The 21,446-nt window shown below is 56.3% G+C and overlaps 1 protein-coding gene across 1 annotated transcript in view; it reads left to right on the forward strand.

The window, feature by feature from the left end:
* The window catches only part of LOC140374781 (syntaxin-18-like), a 57,038-nt gene that overhangs the window by 15,682 nt on the left and 19,910 nt on the right, over positions 1-21,446 (forward strand). The window contains exons 5-7 of the mRNA XM_072461777.1: positions 5,607-5,673; positions 5,753-5,841; positions 5,968-6,056. Of these exons, the coding sequence (XP_072317878.1) occupies positions 5,607-5,673; positions 5,753-5,841; positions 5,968-6,056 (245 nt within the window). The remainder of the gene's footprint in view (positions 1-5,606; positions 5,674-5,752; positions 5,842-5,967; positions 6,057-21,446) is intronic.

A 21,446-nucleotide genomic window follows, 5' to 3' on the forward strand; every position in this document is an offset into this window, starting at 1 on the left:
ACAGTCTCTGCAGTGTCTGTACTACAGGCTCTGCAATCTCTGCACTGCAGGAACTGCAGTGTCTGCTCTACAGTCTCTGCAGTGTCTGCACTACAGTTTCTGCAGTGTCTGCACTACAGTCTCTGCAGTGTCTACACTACAGTCTCTGCAGTGTCTGCTCTACAGTCTCTGCAGTGTCTGCTCTGCAGCCTCTGCAGTCTCTACAGTCTCTGCAGTCTCTACAGTCTCTGCAGTGTCTGCATTACTGTCTCTGCAGTGTCTACACTACTGCTCTACAGTCTCTGCAGTGTCTGTACTACAGTCTCTGCAGTGTCTGCTCTACTGCTCTACAGTCTCTGCAGTCTCTGCACTACAGTCTCTGCAGTGTCTGCTGTACAGTCTCTGCAGTGTCTGCTGTACAGTCTCTGCAGTGTCTGCTGTACAGTTTCTGCAGTGTCTGCACTACAGTCTCTGCAGTGTCTGCTCTGCAGTCTCTGCAGTGTCTGCACTACAGTCTCTGCAGTGTCTGCTCTGCAGTCTCTGCAGTGTCTGCACTACAGTCTCTGCAGTGTCTGCTCTGCAGTCTCTGCAGTGTCTGCACTACAGTCTCTCTGCAGTGTCTGCTCTGCAGTCTCTGCAGTGTCTGCACTACAGTCTCTACAGTCTCTGCACTGTCTGCTCTACAGTCTCTTCAGTGTCTGCTCTATAGTCTCTGCAGTGTCTGCATTACTGTCTCTGCAGTGTCTGCATTACTGTCTCTGCAGTGTCTACACTACAGTCTCTGCAATCTCTGCACTGCAGGAACTGCAGTGTCTGCTCTACAGTCTCTGCAGTGTCTGCACTACAGTCTCTGCAGTGTCTGTACTACAGTCTCTGCAATCTCTGCACTGCAGGAACTGCAGTGTCTGCTCTACAGTCTCTGCAGTGTCTGCTGTACAGTCTCTGCAGTGTCTGCACTACAGTCTCTGCAGTGTCTACACTACAGTCTCTGCAGTGTCTGCTCTACTGTCTCTGCAATGTCTGCTCTGCAGCCTCTGCAGTCTATAGTCTCTGCAGTGTCTGCTCTACAGTCTCTGCAGTGTCTGCTCTACAGTCTCTGCAGTGTCTGCATTACTGTCTCTGCAGTGTCTGCATTACTGTCTCTGCAGTGTCTACACTACAGTCTCTGCAGTGTCTGCACTACTGCTCTACAGTCTCTGCAGTCTCTGCACTACAGTCTCTGCAGTGTCTGCTGTACAGTCTCTGCAGTGTCTGCTGTACAGTTTCTGCAGTGTCTGCACTACAGTCTCTGCAGTGTCTGCTCTACAGTCTCTGCAGTGTCTGCTCTGCAGTCTCTGCAGTGTCTGCTCTGCAGCCTCTGCAGTCTCTACAGTCTCTGCAGTGTCTGCTCTACAATCTCTGCAGTGTCTGCTCTACAATCTCTGCAGCCTCTGCAGTTTCTACAGTCTCTGCAGTGTCTGCACTACAGTCTCTGCAGTGTCTGCAGTCTCTACAGTCTCTGCAGTCTCTGCTCTACAGTCTCTGCAGTGTCTGCACTACAGTCTCTACAGTCTCTGCAGTGTCTGCACTACAGTCTCTGCAGTGTCTGCACTACAGTCTCTGCAGTGTCTGCACTACAGTCTCTGCAGTGTCTGCACTAGTCTCTCTGCAGTGTCTGCTCTACAGTCTACAGTATCTGCTCTGCAGTCTCTACAGTCTCTGCAGTGTCTGCTCTACAGTCTCTGCAGTGTCTGCTCTACAGTCTCTGCAGTGTCTGCACTACAGTCTCTGCAGTGTCTGCTCTATAGGCTCTGCAGTGTCTGCACTGCAGTCTCACTGCAGTCTCTTCAGTGTCTGCACTACAGTCTCTGCAGTGTCTGCTCTACAGTCTCTGCAGTGTCTGCTCTGCAGCCTCTGCAGTCTCTACAGTCTCTGCAGTGTCTGCACTACAGTCTCTGCAGTGTCTGCACTGCACTCTCACTGCAGTCTCTTCAGTGTCTGCACTACAGTCTCTGCAGTGTCTGCACTACAGTCTCTGCAGTGTCTGCACTACAGTCTCTGCAGTGTCTGCTCTACAGTCTCTGCAGTGTCTGCTCTACAGTCTCTACAGTGTCTGCTCTGCAGCCTCTGCAGTCTCTACAGTCTCTGCAGTGTCTGCTCTACAGTCTCTGCAGTGTCTGCTCTACAGTCTCTGCAGTGTCTGCATTACTGTCTCTGCAGTGTCTACACTACAGTCTCTGCAGTGTCTGCACTACTGCTCTACAGTCTCTGCAGTGTCTACTGTACAGTCTCTGCAGTGTCTGCTGTACAGTTTCTGCAGTGTCTGCTCTACAGTCTCTGCAGTGTCTGCTCTACAGTCTCTGCAGTGTCTGCTCTACAGTCTCTGCAGTGTCTGCTCTACAGTCTCTGCAGTGTCTGCTCTACAGTCTCTGCACTGTCTGCTCTGCAGTCTCTACAGTCTCTGCAGTGTCTGCTCTACAGTCTCTGCAGTGTCTGCTCTGCAGCCTCTGCGGTCTCTACAGTCTCCGCAGTGTCTGCACTACAGTCTCTGCAGTGTCTGCAGTCTCTACAGTCTCTGCAGTCTCTGCTCTACAGTCTCTACAGTCTCTGCAGTGTCTGCACTACAGTCTCTGCAGTGTCTGCACTACAGTCTCTGCAGTGTCTACACTACAGTCTCTGCAGTGTCTGCACTACAGTCTCTCTGCAGTGTCTGCTCTACAGTCTCTACAGTGTCAGCTCTGCAGTCTCTACAGTCTCTGCAGTGTCTGCTCTACAGTCTCTGCAGTGTCTGCACTACAGTCTCTGCAGTGTCTGCTCTATAGGCTCTGCAGTGTCTGCACAGCAGTCTCTGCAGTGTCTGCTCTGCAGCCTCTGCAGTGTCTGCTCTATAGTCTCTGCAGTGTCTGCTCTACAGTCTCTGCAGTGTCTGCTCTACAGTCTCTGCATTGTCTGCTCTACAGTCTCTGCAGTGTCTGCTCTACAGTCTCTGCACTGTCTTCTCTGCAGTCTCTACAGTCTCTGCAGTGTCTGCTCTACAGTCTCTGCAGTGTCTGCTCTGCAGCCTCTGCAGTCTCTACAGTCTCCGCAGTGTCTGCACTACAGTCTCTGCAGTGTCTGCAGTCTCTACAGTCTCTGCAGTCTCTGCTCTACAGTCTCTACAGTCTCTGCAGTGTCTGCACTACAGTCTCTGCAGTGTCTACACTACAGTCTCTGCAGTGTCTGCACTACAGTCTCTGCAGTGTCTGCACTACAGTCTCTCTGCAGTGTCTGCTCTACAGTCTCTACAGTGTCTGCTCTGCAGTCTCTACAGTCTCTGCAGTGTCTGCTCTACAGTCTCTGCAGTGTCTGCACTACAGTCTCTGCAGTGTCTGCTCTGCAGCCTCTGCAGTCTCTACAGTCTCTGCAGTGTCTGCACTGCACTCTCACTGCAGTCTCTTCAGTGTCTGCACTACAGTCTCTGCAGTGTCTGCACTACAGTCTCTGCAGTGTCTGCTCTACAGTCTCTGCAGTGTCTGCTCTACAGTCTCTGCAGTGTCTGCTCTATAGTCTCTGCAGTGTCTGCTCTACAGTCTCTGCAGTGTCTGCTCTACAGTCTCTGCAGTGTCTGCTCTACAGTCTCTGCAGTGTCTGCTCTACAGTCTCTGCACTGTCTGCTCTGCAGTCTCTACAGTCTCTGCAGTGTCTGCTCTACAGTCTCTGCAGTGTCTGCTCTGCAGCCTCTGCAGTCTCTACAGTCTCCGCAGTGTCTGCACTACAGTCTCTGCAGTGTCTGCAGTCTCTACAGTCTCTGCAGTCTCTGCTCTACATTCTCTACAGTCTCTGCAGTGTCTGCACTACAGTCTCTGCAGTGTCTGCACTACAGTCTCTGCAGTGTCTACACTACAGTCTCTGCAGTGTCTGCACTACAGTCTCTGCAGTGTCTGCACTACAGTCTCTCTGCAGTGTCTGCTCTACAGTCTCTACAGTGTCTGCTCTGCAGTCTCTACAGTCTCTGCAGTGTCTGCACTACAGTCTCTGCAGTGTCTGCACTACAGTCTCTGCAGTGTCTGCTCTGCAGCCTCTGCAGTCTCTACAGTCTCTGCAGTGTCTGCACTACAGTCTCTGCAGTGTCTGCTGTACAGTCTCTTCAGTGTCTGCACTACAGTCTCTGCAGTGTCTGCTCTACAGTCTCTGCAGTGTCTGCTCTACAGTCTCTGCAGTGTCTGCTCTATAGTCTCTGCAGTGTCTGCTCTACAGTCTCTGCAGTGTCTACACTAGTCTCTACAGTCCCTGCAGTCTCTGCAGTCTCTACAGTCTCTGCAGTGTCCTGTTGTAGTGAACGTCTGAAGAACATGTGTGTGTAAAGTGTACTCTGTGTGTGTCTCAGGTGTGTGTAAAGTGTACTCTGTGTGTGTCTCAGGTGTGTGTAAAGTGTACTCTGTGTGTGTCAGGTGTGTGTAAAGTGTACTCTGTGTGTGTCAGGTGTGTGTAAAGTGTACTCTTGTGTGTGTCAGGTGTGTGTAAAGTGTACTCTGTGTGTGTCTCAGGTGTGTGTAAAGTGTACTCTGTGTGTCTCAGGTGTGTGTAAAGTGTACTCTGTGTGTGTCTCAGGTGTGTGTAAAGTGTACTCTGTGTGTGTCTCAGGTGTGTGTAAAGTGTACTCTGTGTGTCTCAGGTGTGTGTAAAGTGTACTCTGTGTTTCTCAGGTGTGTGTAAAGTGTACTCTGTGTGTCTCAGGTGTGTGTAAAGTGTACTCTGTGTGTGTCAGGTGTGTGTAAAGTGTACTCTGTGTGTGTCAGGTGTGTGTAAAGTGTACTCTGTGTGTGTCAGGTGTGTGTAAAGTGTACTCTGTGTGTGTCAGGTGTGTGTAAAGTGTACTCTGTGTGTGTCTCAGGTGTGTGTAAAGTGTACTCTGTGTTTCAGGTGTGTGTAAAGTGTACTCTGTGTGTGTAAAGTGTACTCTGTGTGTCTCAGGTGTGTGTAAAGTGTACTCTGTGTGTCTCAGGTGTGTGTAAAGTGTACTCTGTGTGTCTCAGGTGTGTGTAAAGTGTACTCTGTGTTTCTCAGGTGTGTGTAAAGTGTACTCTGTGTGTGTCAGATGTGTGTAAAGTGTACTCTGTGTGTTTCAGGTGTGTGTAAAGTGTACTCTGTGTGTCTCAGGTGTGTGTAAAGTGTACTCTGTGTGTGTCAGGTGTGTGTAAAGTGTACTCTGTGTGTGTCAGGTGTGTGTAAAGTGTACTCTGTGTGTGTCAGGTGTGTGTAAAGTGTACTCTGTGTGTGTAAAGTGTACTCTGTGTGTGTCTCAGGTGTGTGTAAAGTGTACTCTGTGTGTGTCTCAGGTGTGTGTAAAGTGTACTCTGTGTGTGTAAAGTGTACTCTGTGTGTGTTTCAGGTGTGTGTAAAGTGTACTCTGTGTGTCTCAGGTGTGTGTAAAGTGTACTCTGTGTGTCTCAGGTGTGTGTCAAGTGTACTCTGTGTCTTAGGTGTGTGTAAAGTGTACTCTGTGTGTTTCAGGTGTGTGTAAAGTGTACTCTGTGTGTTTCAGGTGTGTGTAAAGTGTACTCTGTGTGTTTCAGGTGTGTGTAAAGTGTACTCTGTGTGTTTCAGGTGTGTGTAAAGTGTACTCTGTGTGTTTCAGGTGTGTGTAAAGTGTACTCTGTGTGTTTCAGGTGTGTGTAAAGTGTACTCTGAGCAGAGAGCCGTCAGAGTGAAGAGAGTCTTGGACAAGAAGAGACTGTGAGACACGTTGTTTACTTCACTTGATTCATCTTCTAACTCTTGTTCTCGTTGAGTTCATCTAAATCCGTGTTTTTAGGTCTCGTCTTTTACCAGAGCATCACAAACGAGACCATAAACCTTCAGCAGCGGAAGTGAGCGCCGAGACGGAGAAGAGCACAGAGACGGGTACTGTAGCGCGAGACGGGTACTGTAGCGCGAGACGGGTACTGTAGCGCGAGACGGGTACTGTAGCGCGAGTAAGAGCAGTAAGAGTAAGAGCAGTAATAGTACTCTTAAACCTGTCCTCTCCAGAGCGCAGTGTGTCAGATGCCCTGGATCCTCCTGCAGACCTTTGGGAGGGACACGAGGAGGACGAGCTCTCTCCTGAGGAGATCCAGATGGTACACGACCTTTACACGACCTTTACACCACCTTTACACCACCTTTACACCCACAACAAAAACAGCTGTTTGAGTGAAATCAACTTTGTGCCAGTTTTTTCTATGAAGATGGGATTTTTAATTAGAGTTAAAACCGTTTGTGAGTCAATAATGAGTCGTGACATGTTCTCTGCAGGGGTCGTGACATGTTCTCTGCAGGGGTCGTGACATGTTCTCTGCAGGGGTCGTGACATGTTCTCTGCAGGGGTCGTGGCATGTTCTCTGCAGGGGTCGTGGCATGTTCTCTGCAGGGGTCGTGGCATGTTCTCTGCAGGGGTCGTGACATGTTCTCTGCAGGGGTCGTGACATGTTCTCTGCAGGGGTCGTGACATGTTCTCTGCAGGGGTCGTGACATGTTCTCTGCAGGGGTCGTGACATGTTCTCTGCAGGGGTCGTGGCATGTTCTCTGCAGGGGTCGTGGCATGTTCTCTGCAGGGGTCTTGGCATGTTCTCTGCAGGGGTCTTGACATGTTCTCTGCAGGGGTCGTGACATGTTCTCTGCAGGGGTCGTGACATGTTCTCTGCAGGGGTCGTGACATGTTCTCTGCAGGGGTCGTGGCATGTTCTCTGCAGGGGTCGTGGCATGTTCTCTGCAGGGGTCGTGACATGTTCTCTGCAGGGGTCGTGGCATGTTCTCTGCAGGGGTCGTGGCATGTTCTCTGCAGGGGTCGTGACATGTTCTCTGCAGGGGTCGTGACATGTTCTCTGCAGGGGTCGTGACATGTTCTCTGCAGGGGTCGTGACATGTTCTCTGCAGGGGTCGTGACATGTTCTCTGCAGGGGTCGTGGCATGTTCTCTGCAGGGGTCGTGGCATGTTCTCTGCAGGGGTCGTGGCATGTTCTCTGCAGGGGTCGTGGCATGTTCTCTGCAGGGGTCGTGACATGTTCTCTGCAGGGGTCGTGACATGTTCTCTGCAGGGGTCGTGACATGTTCTCTGCAGGGGTCGTGGCATGTTCTCTGCAGGGGTCGTGGCATGTTCTCTGCAGGGGTCGTGGCATGTTCTCTGCAGGGGTCGTGGCATGTTCTCTGCAGGGGTCGTGGCATGTTCTCTGCAGGGGTCGTGACATGTTCTCTGCAGGGGTCGTGACATGTTCTCTGCAGGGGTCGTGGCATGTTCTCTGCAGGGGTCGTGGCATGTTCTCTGCAGGGGTCGTGGCATGTTCTCTGCAGGGGTCGTGGCATGTTCTCTGCTCTGCAGGGGTCGTGGCATGTTCTCTGCAGGGGTCGTGGCATGTTCTCTGCAGGGGTCGTGGCATGTTCTCTGCAGGGGTCGTGGCATGTTCTCTGCTCTGCAGGGGTCGTGACATGTTCTCTGCTCTGCAGTGGTCGTGGCATGTTCTCTGCAGGGGTCGTGACATGTTCTGCAGGGGTCGTGACATGTTCTCTGCAGGGGTCGTGACATGTTCTCTGCAGGGGTCGTGAACCAGGGATCGTGGCATGTTCTCTGCAGGGGTCGTGACATGTTCTCTGCAGGGGTCGTGACATGTTCTCTGCAGGGGTCGTGACATGTTCTCTGCAGGGGTCGTGACATGTTCTCTGCAGGGGTCGTGACATGTTCTCTGCAGGGGTCGTGGCATGTTCTCTGCAGGGGTCGTGGCATGTTCTCTGCAGGGGTCGTGGCATGTTCTCTGCAGGGGTCGTGACATGTTCTCTGCAGAGGTCGTGACATGTTCTCTGCTCTGCAGGGGTCGTGACATGTTCTCTGCAGGGGTCGTGGCATGTTCTCTGCAGGGGTCGTGGCATGTTCTCTGCAGGGGTCGTGGCATGTTCTCTGCAGGGGTCGTGGCATGTTCTCTGCAGGGGTCGTGGCATGTTCTCTGCTCTGCAGGGGTCGTGACATGTTCTCTGCTCTGCAGGGGTCGTGACATGTTCTCTGCTCTGCAGGGGTCGTGACATGTTCTCTGCTCTGCAGGGCTCGTGACATGTTCTCTGCTCTGCAGGGGTCGTGGCATGTTCTCTGCAGGGTTCGTGGCATGTTCTCTGCAGGGGTCGTGGCATGTTCTCTGCAGGGGTCGTGGCATGTTCTCTGCAGGGGTCGTGGCATGTTCTCTGCAGGGGTCGTGGCATGTTCTCTGCAGGGGTCGTGACATGTTCTCTGCAGGGGTCGTGACATGTTCTCTGCAGGGGTCGTGACATGTTCTCTGCAGGGGTCGTGGCATGTTCTCTGCAGGGGTCGTGGCATGTTCTCTGCAGGGGTCGTGGCATGTTCTCTGCAGGGGTCGTGGCATGTTCTCTGCAGGGGTCGTGACATGTTCTCTGCAGGGGTCGTGACATGTTCTCTGCAGGGGTCGTGACATGTTCTCTGCAGGGGTCGTGGCATGTTCTCTGCAGGGGTCGTGGCATGTTCTCTGCAGGGGTCTTGGCATGTTCTCTGCAGGGGTCTTGACATGTTCTCTGCAGGGGTCGTGACATGTTCTCTGCAGGGGTCGTGACATGTTCTCTGCAGGGGTCGTGACATGTTCTCTGCAGGGGTCGTGGCATGTTCTCTGCAGGGGTCGTGGCATGTTCTCTGCAGGGGTCGTGACATGTTCTCTGCAGGGGTCGTGGCATGTTCTCTGCAGGGGTCGTGGCATGTTCTCTGCAGGGGTCGTGACATGTTCTCTGCAGGGGTCGTGACATGTTCTCTGCAGGGGTCGTGACATGTTCTCTGCAGGGGTCGTGACATGTTCTCTGCAGGGGTCGTGACATGTTCTCTGCAGGGGTCGTGGCATGTTCTCTGCAGGGGTCGTGGCATGTTCTCTGCAGGGGTCGTGGCATGTTCTCTGCAGGGGTCGTGGCATGTTCTCTGCAGGGGTCGTGACATGTTCTCTGCAGGGGTCGTGACATGTTCTCTGCAGGGGTCGTGACATGTTCTCTGCAGGGGTCGTGGCATGTTCTCTGCAGGGGTCGTGGCATGTTCTCTGCAGGGGTCGTGGCATGTTCTCTGCAGGGGTCGTGGCATGTTCTCTGCAGGGGTCGTGGCATGTTCTCTGCAGGGGTCGTGACATGTTCTCTGCAGGGGTCGTGACATGTTCTCTGCAGGGGTCGTGGCATGTTCTCTGCAGGGGTCGTGGCATGTTCTCTGCAGGGGTCGTGGCATGTTCTCTGCAGGGGTCGTGGCATGTTCTCTGCTCTGCAGGGGTCGTGGCATGTTCTCTGCAGGGGTCGTGGCATGTTCTCTGCAGGGGTCGTGGCATGTTCTCTGCAGGGGTCGTGGCATGTTCTCTGCTCTGCAGGGGTCGTGACATGTTCTCTGCTCTGCAGTGGTCGTGGCATGTTCTCTGCAGGGGTCGTGACATGTTCTGCAGGGGTCGTGACATGTTCTCTGCAGGGGTCGTGACATGTTCTCTGCAGGGGTCGTGAACCAGGGATCGTGGCATGTTCTCTGCAGGGGTCGTGACATGTTCTCTGCAGGGGTCGTGACATGTTCTCTGCAGGGGTCGTGACATGTTCTCTGCAGGGGTCGTGACATGTTCTCTGCAGGGGTCGTGACATGTTCTCTGCAGGGGTCGTGGCATGTTCTCTGCAGGGGTCGTGGCATGTTCTCTGCAGGGGTCGTGGCATGTTCTCTGCAGGGGTCGTGACATGTTCTCTGCAGAGGTCGTGACATGTTCTCTGCTCTGCAGGGGTCGTGACATGTTCTCTGCAGGGGTCGTGGCATGTTCTCTGCAGGGGTCGTGGCATGTTCTCTGCAGGGGTCGTGGCATGTTCTCTGCAGGGGTCGTGGCATGTTCTCTGCAGGGGTCGTGGCATGTTCTCTGCTCTGCAGGGGTCGTGACATGTTCTCTGCTCTGCAGGGGTCGTGACATGTTCTCTGCTCTGCAGGGGTCGTGACATGTTCTCTGCTCTGCAGGGCTCGTGACATGTTCTCTGCTCTGCAGGGGTCGTGGCATGTTCTCTGCAGGGTTCGTGGCATGTTCTCTGCAGGGGTCGTGGCATGTTCTCTGCAGGGGTCGTGGCATGTTCTCTGCAGGGGTCGTGGCATGTTCTCTGCAGGGGTCGTGGCATGTTCTCTGCAGGGGTCGTGACATGTTCTCTGCAGGGGTCGTGACATGTTCTCTGCAGGGGTCGTGACATGTTCTCTGCAGGGGTCGTGGCATGTTCTCTGCAGGGGTCGTGGCATGTTCTCTGCAGGGGTCGTGGCATGTTCTCTGCAGGGGTCGTGGCATGTTCTCTGCAGGGGTCGTGGCATGTTCTCTGCAGGGGTCGTGGCATGTTCTCTGCAGGGGTCGTGGCATGTTCTCTGCAGGGGTCGTGGCATGTTCTCTGCAGGGGTCGTGGCATGTTCTCTGCAGGGGTCGTGGCATGTTCTCTGCAGGGGTCGTGGCATGTTCTCTGCAGGGGTCGTGGCATGTTCTCTGCAGGGGTCGTGGCATGTTTTCTGCAGGGGTCGTGGCATGTTCTCAGCTCTGCAGGGGTCGTGGCATGTTCTCTGCTCTGCAGGGGTCGTGACATGTTCTCTGCTCTGCAGGGGTCGTGACATGTTCTCTGCAGGGGTCGTGACATGTTCTCTGCAGGGGTCGTGACATGTTCTCTGCAGGGGTCGTGACATGTTCTCTGCAGGGGTCGTGACATGTTCTCTGCAGGGGTCGTGACATGTTCTCTGCAGGGGTCGTGACATGTTCTCTGCTCTGCAGGGGTCGTGACATGTTCTCTGCTCTGCAGGGGTCGTGACATGTTCTCTGCAGGGGTCGTGACATGTTCTCTGCAGGGGTCGTGACATGTTCTCTGCAGGGGTCGTGACATGTTCTCTGCAGGGGTCGTGGCATGTTCTCTGCAGGGGTCGTGGCATGTTCTCTGCAGGGGTCGTGACATGTTCTCTGCAGGGGTCGTGGCATGTTCTCTGCAGGGGTCGTGGCATGTTCTCTGCAGGGGTCGTGGCATGTTCTCTGCAGGGGTCGTGGCATGTTCTCTGCAGGGGTCGTGGCATGTTCTCTGCAGGGGTCGTGGCATGTTCTCTGCAGGGGTCGTGGCATGTTCTCTGCAGGGGTCGTGGCATGTTCTCTGCAGGGGTCGTGGCATGTTCTCAGCTCTGCAGGGGTCGTGGCATGTTCTCTGCTCTGCAGGGGTCGTGGCATGTTCTCTGCTCTGCAGGGGTCGTGACATGTTCTCTGCTCTGCAGGGGTCGTGACATGTTCTCTGCAGGGGTCGTGACATGTTCTCTGCAGGGGTCGTGACATGTTCTCTGCTCTGCAGGGGTCGTGACATGTTCTCTGCTCTGCAGGGGTCGTGACATGTTCTCTGCAGGGGTCGTGACATGTTCTCTGCAGGGGTCGTGACATGTTCTCTGCAGGGGTCGTGACATGTTCTCTGCAGGGGTCGTGACATGTTCTCTGCAGGGGTCGTGACATGTTCTCTGCAGGGGTCGTGACATGTTCTCTGCAGGGGTCGTGACATGTTCTCTGCAGGGGTCGTGACATGTTCTCTGCAGGGGTCGTGGCATGTTCTCTGCAGGGGTCGTGGCATGTTCTCTGCTCTGCAGGGGTCGTGACATGTTCTCTGCAGGGGTCGTGACATGTTCTCTGCAGGGGTCGTGACATGTTCTCTGCAGGGGTCGGACAGGGGTCGTGGCATGTTCTCTGCAGGGGTCGTGACATGTTCTCTGCAGGGGTCGTGGCATGTTCTCTGCAGGGGTCGTGGCATGTTCTCTGCAGGGCTCGTGGCATGTTCTCTGCAGGGGTCGTGGCATGTTCTCTGCAGGGGTCGTGACATGTTCTCTGCAGGGGTCGTGACATGTTCTCTGCAGGGGTCGTGACATGTTCTCTGCAGGGGTCGTGACATGTTCTCTGCAGGGGTCGTGACATGTTCTCTGCAGGGGTCGTGGCATGTTCTCTGCAGGGGTCGTGGCATGTTCTCTGCAGGGGTCGTGGCATGTTCTCTGCAGGGGTCGTGGCATGTTCTCTGCAGGGGTCGTGGCATGTTCTCTGCAGGGGTCGTGGCATGTTCTCTGCAGGGGTCGTGGCATGTTCTCTGCAGGGGTCGTGGCATGTTCTCTGCAGGGGTCGTGGCATGTTCTCTGCAGGGGTCGTGGCATGTTCTCTGCAGGGGTCGTGGCATGTTCTCTGCAGGGGTCGTGGCATGTTCTCTGCAGGGGTCGTGGCATGTTCTCTGCAGGGGTCGTGGCATGTTCTCTGCAGGGGTCGTGGCATGTTCTCTGCAGGGGTCGTGGCATGTTCTCTGCAGGGGTCGTGGCATGTTCTCTGCAGGGGTCGTGGCATGTTCTCTGCAGGGGTCGTGTCATGTTCTCTGCAGGGGTCGTGGCATGTTCTCTGCAGGGGTCGTGGCATGTTCTCTGCAGGGGTCGTGGCATGTTCTCTGCTCTGCAGGGGTCGTGACATGTTCTCTGCTCTGCAGGGGTCGTGACATGTTCTCTGCTCTGCAGTGGTCGTGGCATGTTCTCTGCAGGGGTCGTGGCATGTTCTCTGCAGGGGTCGTGGCATGTTCTCTGCAGGGGTCGTGGCATGTTCTCTGCAGGGGTCGTGGCATGTTCTCTGCAGGGGTCGTGGCATGTTCTCTGCAGGGGTCGTGGCATGTTCTCTGCTCTGCAGGGGTCGTGGCATGTTCTCTGCTCTGCAGGGGTCGTGACATGTTCTCTGCAGGGGTCGTGACATGTTCTCTGAAGGGGTCGTGACATGTTCTCTGCAGGGGTCGTGACATGTTCTCTGCAGGGGTCGTGGCATGTTCTCTGCAGGGGTCGTGGCATGTTCTCTGCAGGGGTCGTGGCATGTTCTCTGCAGGGGTCGTGACATGTTCTCTGCAGGGGTCGTGACATGTTCTCTGCAGGGGTCGTGAACCAGGGATCGTGGCATGTTCTCTGCAGGGGTCGTGACATGTTCTCTGCAGGGGTCGTGAACCAGGGATCGTGGCATGTTCTCTGCAGGGGTCGTGACATGTTCTCTGCAGGGGTCGTGACATGTTCTCTGTAGGGGTCGTGGCATGTTCTCTGCAGGGGTCGTGGCATGTTCTCTGCAGGGGTCGTGGCATGTTCTCTGCAGGGGTCGTGGCATGTTCTCTGCAGGGGTCGTGACATGTTCTCTGCAGGGGTCGTGACATGTTCTCTGCTCTGCAGGGGTCGTGACATGTTCTCTGCAGGGGTCGTGGCATGTTCTCTGCTCTGCAGGGGTCGTGGCATGTTCTCTGCAGGGGTCGTGGCATGTTCTCTGCTCTGCAGGGGTCGTGACATGTTCGCTGCTCTGCAGGGGTCGTGACATGTTCTCTGCAGGGGTCGTGGCATGTTCTCTGCAGGGGTCGTGACATGTTCTCTGCAGGGGTCGTGGCATGTTCTCTGCAGGGGTCGTGACATGTTCTCTGCAGGGGTCGTGACATGTTCTCTGCAGGGGTCGTGGCATGTTCTCTGCAGGGGTCGTGGCATGTTCTCTGCAGGGGTCGTGGCATGTTCTCTGCAGGGGTCGTGGCATGTTCTCTGCAGGGGTCGTGGCATGTTCTCTGCAGGGGTCGTGGTATGTTCTCTGCAGGGGTCGTGACATGTTCTCTGCAGGGGTCGTGACATGTTCTCTGCTCTGCAGGGGTCGTGACATGTTCTCTGCAGGGGTCGTGACATGTTCTCTGCAGGGGTCGTGAACCAGGGATCGTGGCATGTTCTCTGCAGGGGTCGTGACATGTTCTCTGCAGGGGTCGTGGCATGTTCTCTGCAGGGGTCGTGGCATGTTCTCTGCAGGGGTCGTGGCATGTTCTCTGCAGGGGTCGTGACATGTTCTCTGCAGGGGTCGTGACATGTTCTCTGCTCTGCAGGGGTCGTGACATGTTCTCTGCAGGGGTCGTGGCATGTTCTCTGCTCTGCAGGGGTCGTGGCATGTTCTCTGCAGGGGTCGTGGCATGTTCTCTGCTCTGCAGGGGTCGTGACATGTTCTCTGCTCTGCAGGGGTCGTGACATGTTCGCTGCTCTGCAGGGGTCGTGACATGTTCTCTGCAGGGGTCGTGGCATGTTCTCTGCAGGGGTCGTGACATGTTCTCTGCAGGGGTCGTGACATGTTCTCTGCAGGGGTCGTGGCATGTTCTCTGCAGGGGTCGTGGCATGTTCTCTGCAGGGGTCGTGGCATGTTCTCTGCAGGGGTCGTGACATGTTCTCTGCAGGGGTCGTGGCATGTTCTCTGCAGGGGTCGTGGCATGTTCTCTGCAGGGGTCGTGACATGTTCTCTGCAGGGGTCGTGACATGTTCTCTGCAGGGGTCGTGACATGTTCTCTGCAGCCGTGGCATGTTCTCTGCAGGGGTCGTGGCATGTTCTCTGCAGGGGTCGTGGCATGTTCTCTGCAGGGGTCGTGGCATGTTCTCTGCTCTGCAGGGGTCGTGGCATGTTCTCTGCTCTGCAGTGGTCGTGGCATGTTCTCTGCAGGGGTCGTGGCATGTTCTCTGCAGGGTCGTGGCATGTTCTCTGCAGGGGTCGTGGCATGTTTTCTGCAGGGGTCGTGGCATGTTTTCTGCAGGGGTCGTGGCATGTTCTCAGCTCTGCAGGGGTCGTGGCATGTTCTCTGCTCTGCAGGGGTCGTGACATGTTCTCTGCAGGGGTCGTGACATGTTCTCTGCAGGGGTCGTGACATGTTCTCTGCAGGGGTCGTGACATGTTCTCTGCAGGGGTCGTGACATGTTCTCTGCTCTGCAGGGGTCGTGACATGTTCTCTGCTCTGCAGGGGTCGTGACATGTTCTCTGCAGGGGTCGTGACATGTTCTCTGCAGGGGTCGTGACATGTTCTCTGCAGGGGTCGTGACATGTTTTTTGCAGGGGTCGTGACATGTTCTCTGCAGGGGTCGTGGCATGTTCTCTGCAGGGGTCGTGGCATGTTCTCTGCAGGGGTCGTGGCATGTTCTCTGCAGGGGTCGTGGCATGTTCTCTGCAGGGGTCGTGGCATGTTCTCTGCAGGGGTCGTGGCATGTTCTCTGCAGGGGTCGTGGCATGTTCTCTGCAGGGGTCGTGGCATGTTCTCTGCAGGGGTCGTGGCATGTTCTCTGCAGGGGTCGTGGCATGTTCTCTGCAGGGGTCGTGGCATGTTCTCTGCAGGGGTCGTGGCATGTTCTCTGCAGGGGTCGTGGCATGTTCTCTGCAGGGGTCGTGACATGTTCTCTGCAGGGGTCGTGACATGTTCTCTGCAGGGGTCGTGGCATGTTCTCTGCAGGGGTCGTGGCATGTTCTCTGCAGGGGTCGTGGCATGTTCTCTGCAGGGGTCGTGACATGTTCTCTGGACCCCTGCATGTTCTCTGCAGGGGTCGTGACATGTTCTCTGCAGGGGTCGTGGCATGTTCTCTGCAGGGGTCGTGGCATGTTCTCTGCAGGGGTCGTGGCATGTTCTCTGGACCCCTGCATGTTCTCTGCAGGGGTCGTGACATGTTCTCTGCAGGGGTCGTGGCATGTTCTCTGCAGGGGTCGTGGCATGTTCTCTGCAGGGGTCGTGGCATGTTCTCTGCAGGGGTCGTGGCATGTTCTCTGCAGGGGTCGTGGCATGTGAACATGCAGGGGTCGTAGCATGTTCTCTGCAGGGGTCGTGGCATGTTCTCTGCAGGGGTCGTGGCATGTTCTCTGCAGGGGTCGTGGCATGTTCTCTGCAGGGGTCGTGGCATGTTCTCTGCAGGGGTCGTGGCATGTTCTCTGCAGGGGTCGTGGCATGTTCTCTGCAGGGGTCGTGGCATGTTCTCTGCAGGGGTCGTGGCATGTTCTCTGCAGGGGTCGTGGCATGTTCTGTGCAGGGGTCGTGGCATGTTCTCTGCAGGGGTCGTGGCATGTTCTCTGCAGGGGTCGTGGCATGTTCTCTGCAGGGGTCGTGGCATGTTCTCTGCAGGGGTCGTGGCATGTTCTCTGCAGGGGTCGTGGCATGTTCTCTGCAGGGGTCGTGGCATGTTCTCTGCAGGGGTCGTGGCATGTTCTCTGCAGGGGTCGTGGCATGTTCTCTGCAGGGGTCGTGGCATGTTCTCTGCAGGGGTCGTGGCATGTTCTCTGCAGGGGTCGTGGCATGTGCTCTGCAGGGGTCGTGGCATGTGAACATGCAGGGGTCGTGGCATGTGAACATGCAGGGGTCGTGGCATGTGAACATGCAGGGGTCGTGGCATGTTCTCTGCAGGGGTCGTGGCATGTTCTCTGCAGGGGTCGTCGTGGCATGTTCTCTGCAGGGGTCGTGGCATGTTCTCTGCAGGGGTCGTGGCATCTTCTCTGCAGGGGTCGTGGCATGTTCTCTGCAGGGGTCGTGGCATGTTCTCTGCAGGGGTCGTGACATGTTCTGTGCAGGGGTCGTGGCATGTTCTGTGCAGGGGTCGTGGCATGTTCTCTGCAGGGGTCGTGGCATGTTCTCTGCAGGGGTCGTGGCATGTTCTCTGCAGGGGTCGTGGCATGTTCTCTGCAGGGGTCGTGGCATGTTCTCTGCAGGGGTCGTGGCATGTTCTCTGCAGGGGTCGTGGCATGTTCTCTGCAGGGGTCGTGACATGTTCTCTGCAGGGGTCGTGACATGTTCTCTGCAGGGGTCGTGACATGTTCTCTGCAGGGGTCGTGACATGTTCTCTGCAGGGGTCGTGACATGTTCTCTGCAGGGGTCGTGACATGTTCTCTGCAGGGGTCGTGAACCAGGGATCGTGGCATGTTCTCTGCAGGGGTCGTGACATGTTCTCTGCAGGGGTCGTGACATGTTCTCTGCAGGGGTCGTGACATGTTCTCTGCAGGGGTCGTGGCATGTTCTCTGCAGGGGTCGTGGCATGTTCTCTGCAGGGGTCGTGGCATGTTCTCTGTAGGGGTCGTGGCATGTTCTCTGCAGGGGTCGTGGCATGTTCTCTGCAGGGGTCGTGGCATGTTCTTTGCTCTGCAGGGGTCGTGACCTGTTCTCTGCAGGGGTCGTGACATGTTCTCTGCTCTGCAGGGGTCGTGACATGTTCTCTGCAGGGGTCGTGGCATGTTCTCTGCTCTGCAGGGGTCGTGGCATGTTCTCTGCTCTGCAGTGGTCGTGACATGTTCTCTGCTCTGCAGGGGTCGTGACATGTTCTCTGCTCTGCAGGGGTCGTGGCATGTTCTCTGCTCTGCAGGGGTCGTGACATGTTCTCTGCAGGGGTCGTGGCATGTTCTCTGCAGGGGTCGTGGCATGTTCTCTGCAGGGGTCGTGACATGTTCTCTGCAGGGGTCGTGGCATGTTCTCTGCAGGGGTCGTGGCATGTTCTCTGCAGGGGTCGTGGCATGTTCTCTGCAGGGGTCGTGACATGTTCTCTGCAGGGGTCGTGGCATGTTCTCTGCAGGGGTCGTGACATGTTCTCTGCAGGGGTCGTGACATGTTCTCTGCAGGGGTCGTGACATGTTCTCTGCAGGGGTCGTGGCATGTTCTCTGCAGGGGTCGTGGCATGTTCTCTGCAGGGGTCTTGACATGTTCTCTGCAGGGGTCGTGGCATGTTCTCTGCAGGGGTCGTGGCATGTTCTCTGCAGGGGTCGTGACATGTTCTCTGCAGGGGTCGTGGCATGTTCTCTGCAGGAGTCGTGGCATGTTCTCTGCAGGGGTCGTGGCATGTTCTCTGCAGGGGTCGTGGCATGTTCTCTGCAGGGGTCGTGACATGTTCTCTGCAGGGGTCGTGACATGTTCTCTGCAGGGGTCGTGGCATGTTCTCTGCAGGGGTCGTGGCATGTTCTCTGCAGGGGTCGTGGCATGTTCTCTGCAGGGGTCGTGGCATGTTCTCTGCAGGGGTCGTGGCATGTTCTCTGCAGGGGTCGTGACATGTTCTCTGAAGGGGTCGTGACATGTTCTCTGCAGGGGTCGTGACATGTTCTCTGCAGGGGTCGTGACATGTTCTCTGCAGGGGTCGTGGCATGTTCTCTGCAGGGGTCGTGGCATGTTCTCTGCAGGGGTCGTGGCATGTTCTCTGCAGGGGTCGTGGCATGTTCTCTGCAGGGGTCGTGGCATGTTCTCTGCAGGGGTCGTGGCATGTTCTCTGCAGGGGTCGTGGCATGTTCTCTGCAGGGGTCGTGGCATGTTCTCTGCAGGGGTCGTGGCATGTTCTCTGCAGGGGTCGTGGCATGGTCTCAGCTCTGCAGGGGTCGTGGCATGTTCTCTGCTCTGCAGGGGTCGTGGCATGTTCTCTGCTCTGCAGGGGTCGTGACATGTTCTCTGCAGGGGTCGTGACATGTTCTCTGCAGGGGTCGTGACATGTTCTCTGCAGGGGTCGTGACATGTTCTCTGCAGGGGTCGTGACATGTTCTCTGCTCTGCAGGGGTCGTGACATGTTCTCTGCAGGGGTCGTGACATGTTCTCTGCATGGGTCGTGACATGTTCTCTGCAGGGGTCGTGACATGTTCTCTGCAGGGGTCGTGGCATGTTCTCTGCAGGGGTCGTGGCATGTTCTCAGCTCTGCAGGGGTCGTGGCATGTTCTCTGCTCTGCAGGGGTCGTGACATGTTCTCTGCAGGGGTCGTGACATGTTCTCTGCAGGGGTCGTGACATGTTCTCTGCAGGGGTCGTGACATGTTCTCTGCAGGGGTCGTGACATGTTCTCTGCTCTGCAGGGGTCGTGACATGTTCTCTGCTCTGCAGGGGTCGTGACATGTTCTCTGCAGGGGTCGTGACATGTTCTCTGCAGGGGTCGTGACATGTTCTCTGCAGGGGTCGTGGCATGTTCTCTGCAGGGGTCGTGGCATGTTCTCTGCAGGGGTCGTGGCATGTTCTCTGCAGGGGTCGTGACATGTTCTCTGGACCCCTGCATGTTCTCTGCAGGGGTCGTGACATGTTCTCTGCAGGGGTCGTGGCATGTTCTCTGCAGGGGTCGTGGCATGTTCTCTGCAGGGGTCGTGGCATGTTCTCTGGACCCCTGCATGTTCTCTGCAGGGGTCGTGACATGTTCTCTGCAGGGGTCGTGGCATGTTCTCTGCAGGGGTCGTGGCATGTTCTCTGCAGGGGTCGTGGCATGTTCTCTGCAGGGGTCGTGGCATGTTCTCTGCAGGGGTCGTGGCATGTTCTCTGCAGGGGTCGTGGCATGTGAACATGCAGGGGTCGTAGCATGTTCTCTGCAGGGGTCGTGGCATGTTCTCTGCAGGGGTCGTGGCATGTGAACATGCAGGGGTCGTGGCATGTGAACATGCAGGGGTCGTGGCATGTTCTCTGCAGGGGTCGTGGCATGTTCTCTGCAGGGGTCGTGGCATGTTCTCTGCAGGGGTCGTGGCATGTTCTCTGCAGGGGTCGTGGCATGTTCTCTGCAGGGGTCGTGGCATGTTCTCTGCAGGGGTCGTGGCATGTTCTCTGCAGGGGTCGTGACATGTTCTCTGCAGGGATCGTGACATGTTCTGTGCAGGGGTCGTGGCATGTTCTGTGCAGGGGTCGTGGCATGTTCTGTGCAGGGGTCGTGGCATGTTCTCTGCAGGGGTCGTGGCATGTTCTCTGCAGGGGTCGTGGCATGTTCTCTGCAGGGGTCGTGGCATGTTCTCTGCAGGGGTCGTGGCATGTTCTCTGCAGGGGTCGTGGCATGTTCTCTGCAGGGGTCGTGGCATGTTCTCTGCAGGGGTCGTGACATGTTCTCTGCAGGGGTCGTGACATGTTCTCTGCAGGGGTCGTGACATGTTCTCTGCAGGGGTCGTGACATGTTCTCTGCAGGGGTCGTGACATGTTCTCTGCAGGGGTCGTGACATGTTCTCTGCAGGGGTCGTGAACCAGGGATCGTGGCATGTTCTCTGCAGGGGTCGTGACATGTTCTCTGCAGGGGTCGTGACATGTTCTCTGCAGGGGTCGTGACATGTTCTCTGCAGGGGTCGTGGCATGTTCTCTGCAGGGGTCGTGGCATGTTCTCTGTAGGGGTCGTGGCATGTTCTCTGCAGGGGTCGTGGCATGTTCTCTGCAGGGGTCGTGACATGTTCTCTGCAGGGGTCGTGACATGGTCTCTGCTCTGCAGGGGTCGTGACATGGTCTCTGCTCTGCAGGGGTCGTGACATGTTCTCTGCAGGGGTCGTGGCATGTTCTCTGCTCTGCAGGGGTCGTGGCATGTTCTCTGCTCTGCAGTGGTCGTGACATGTTCTCTGCTCTGCAGGGGTCGTGACATGTTCTCTGCTCTGCAGGGGTCGTGGCATGTTCTCTGCTCTGCAGGGGTCGTGACATGTTCTCTGCAGGGGTCGTGGCATGTTCTCTGCAGGGGTCGTGGCATGTTCTCTGCAGGGGTCGTGACATGTTCTCTGCAGGGGTCGTGGCATGTTCTCTGCAGGGGTCGTGGCATGTTCTCTGCAGGGGTCGTGGCATGTTCTCTGCAGGGGTCGTGACATGTTCTCTGCAGGGGTCGTGGCATGTTCTCTGCAGGGGTCGTGACATGTTCTCTGCAGGGGTCGTGACATGTTCTCTGCAGGGGTCGTGGCATGTTCTCTGCAGGGGTCGTGGCATGTTCTCTGCAGGGGTCGTGGCATGTTCTCTGCAGGGGTCGTGGCATGTTCTCTGCAGGGGTCTTGACATGTTCTCTGCAGGGGTCGTGGCATGTTCTCTGCAGGGGTCGTGGCATGTTCTCTGCAGGGGTCGTGGCATGTTCTCTGCAGGGGTCGTGGCATGTTCTCTGCAGGAGTCGTGGCATGTTCTCTGCAGGGGTCGTGGCATGTTCTCTGCAGGGGTCGTGACATGTTCTCTGCAGGGGTCGTGGCATGTTCTCTGCAGGGGTCGTGGCATGTTCTCTGCAGGGGTCGTGGCATGTTCTCTGCAGGGGTCGTGGCATGTTCTCTGCAGGGGTCGTGGCATGTTCTCTGCAGGGGTCGTGGCATGTTCTCTGCAGGGGTCGTGGCATGTTCTCTGAAGGGGTCGTGACATGTTCTCTGCAGGGGTCGTGGCATGTTCTCTGCAGGGGTCGTGGCATGTTCTCTGCAGGGGTCGTGGCATGTTCTCTGCAGGGGTCGTGACATGTTCTCTGGACCCCTGCATGTTCTCTGCAGGGGTCGTGACATGTTCTCTGCAGGGGTCGTGGCATGTTCTCTGCAGGGGTCGTGGCATGTTCTCTGCAGGGGTCGTGGCATGTTCTCTGGACCCCTGCATGTTCTCTGCAGGGGTCGTGACATGTTCTCTGCAGGGGTCGTGGCATGTTCTCTGCAGGGGTCGTGGCATGTTCTCTGCAGGGGTCGTGGCATGTTCTCTGCAGGGGTCGTGGCATGTTCTCTGCAGGGGTCGTGGCATGTGAACATGCAGGGGTCGTAGCATGTTCTCTGCAGGGGTCGTGGCATGTTCTCTGCAGGGGTCGTGGCATGTTCTCTGCAGGGGTCGTGGCATGTTCTCTGCAGGGGTCGTGGCATGTTCTCTGCAGGGGTCGTGGCATGTTCTCTGCAGGGGTCGTGGCATGTTCTCTGCAGGGGTCGTGGCATGTTCTCTGCAGGGGTCGTGGCATGTTCTCTGCAGGGGTCGTGGCATGTTCTCTGCAGGGGTCGTGGCATGTTCTCT

The sequence above is a fragment of the Eucyclogobius newberryi genome, unplaced genomic scaffold, assembly GCF_026437365.1.
Source record: "Eucyclogobius newberryi isolate DKJ021-1_F unplaced genomic scaffold, fEucNew1.0.hap1 SCAF_311, whole genome shotgun sequence".
Classification (NCBI taxonomy): Eukaryota; Metazoa; Chordata; class Actinopteri; order Gobiiformes; family Gobiidae; genus Eucyclogobius; species Eucyclogobius newberryi.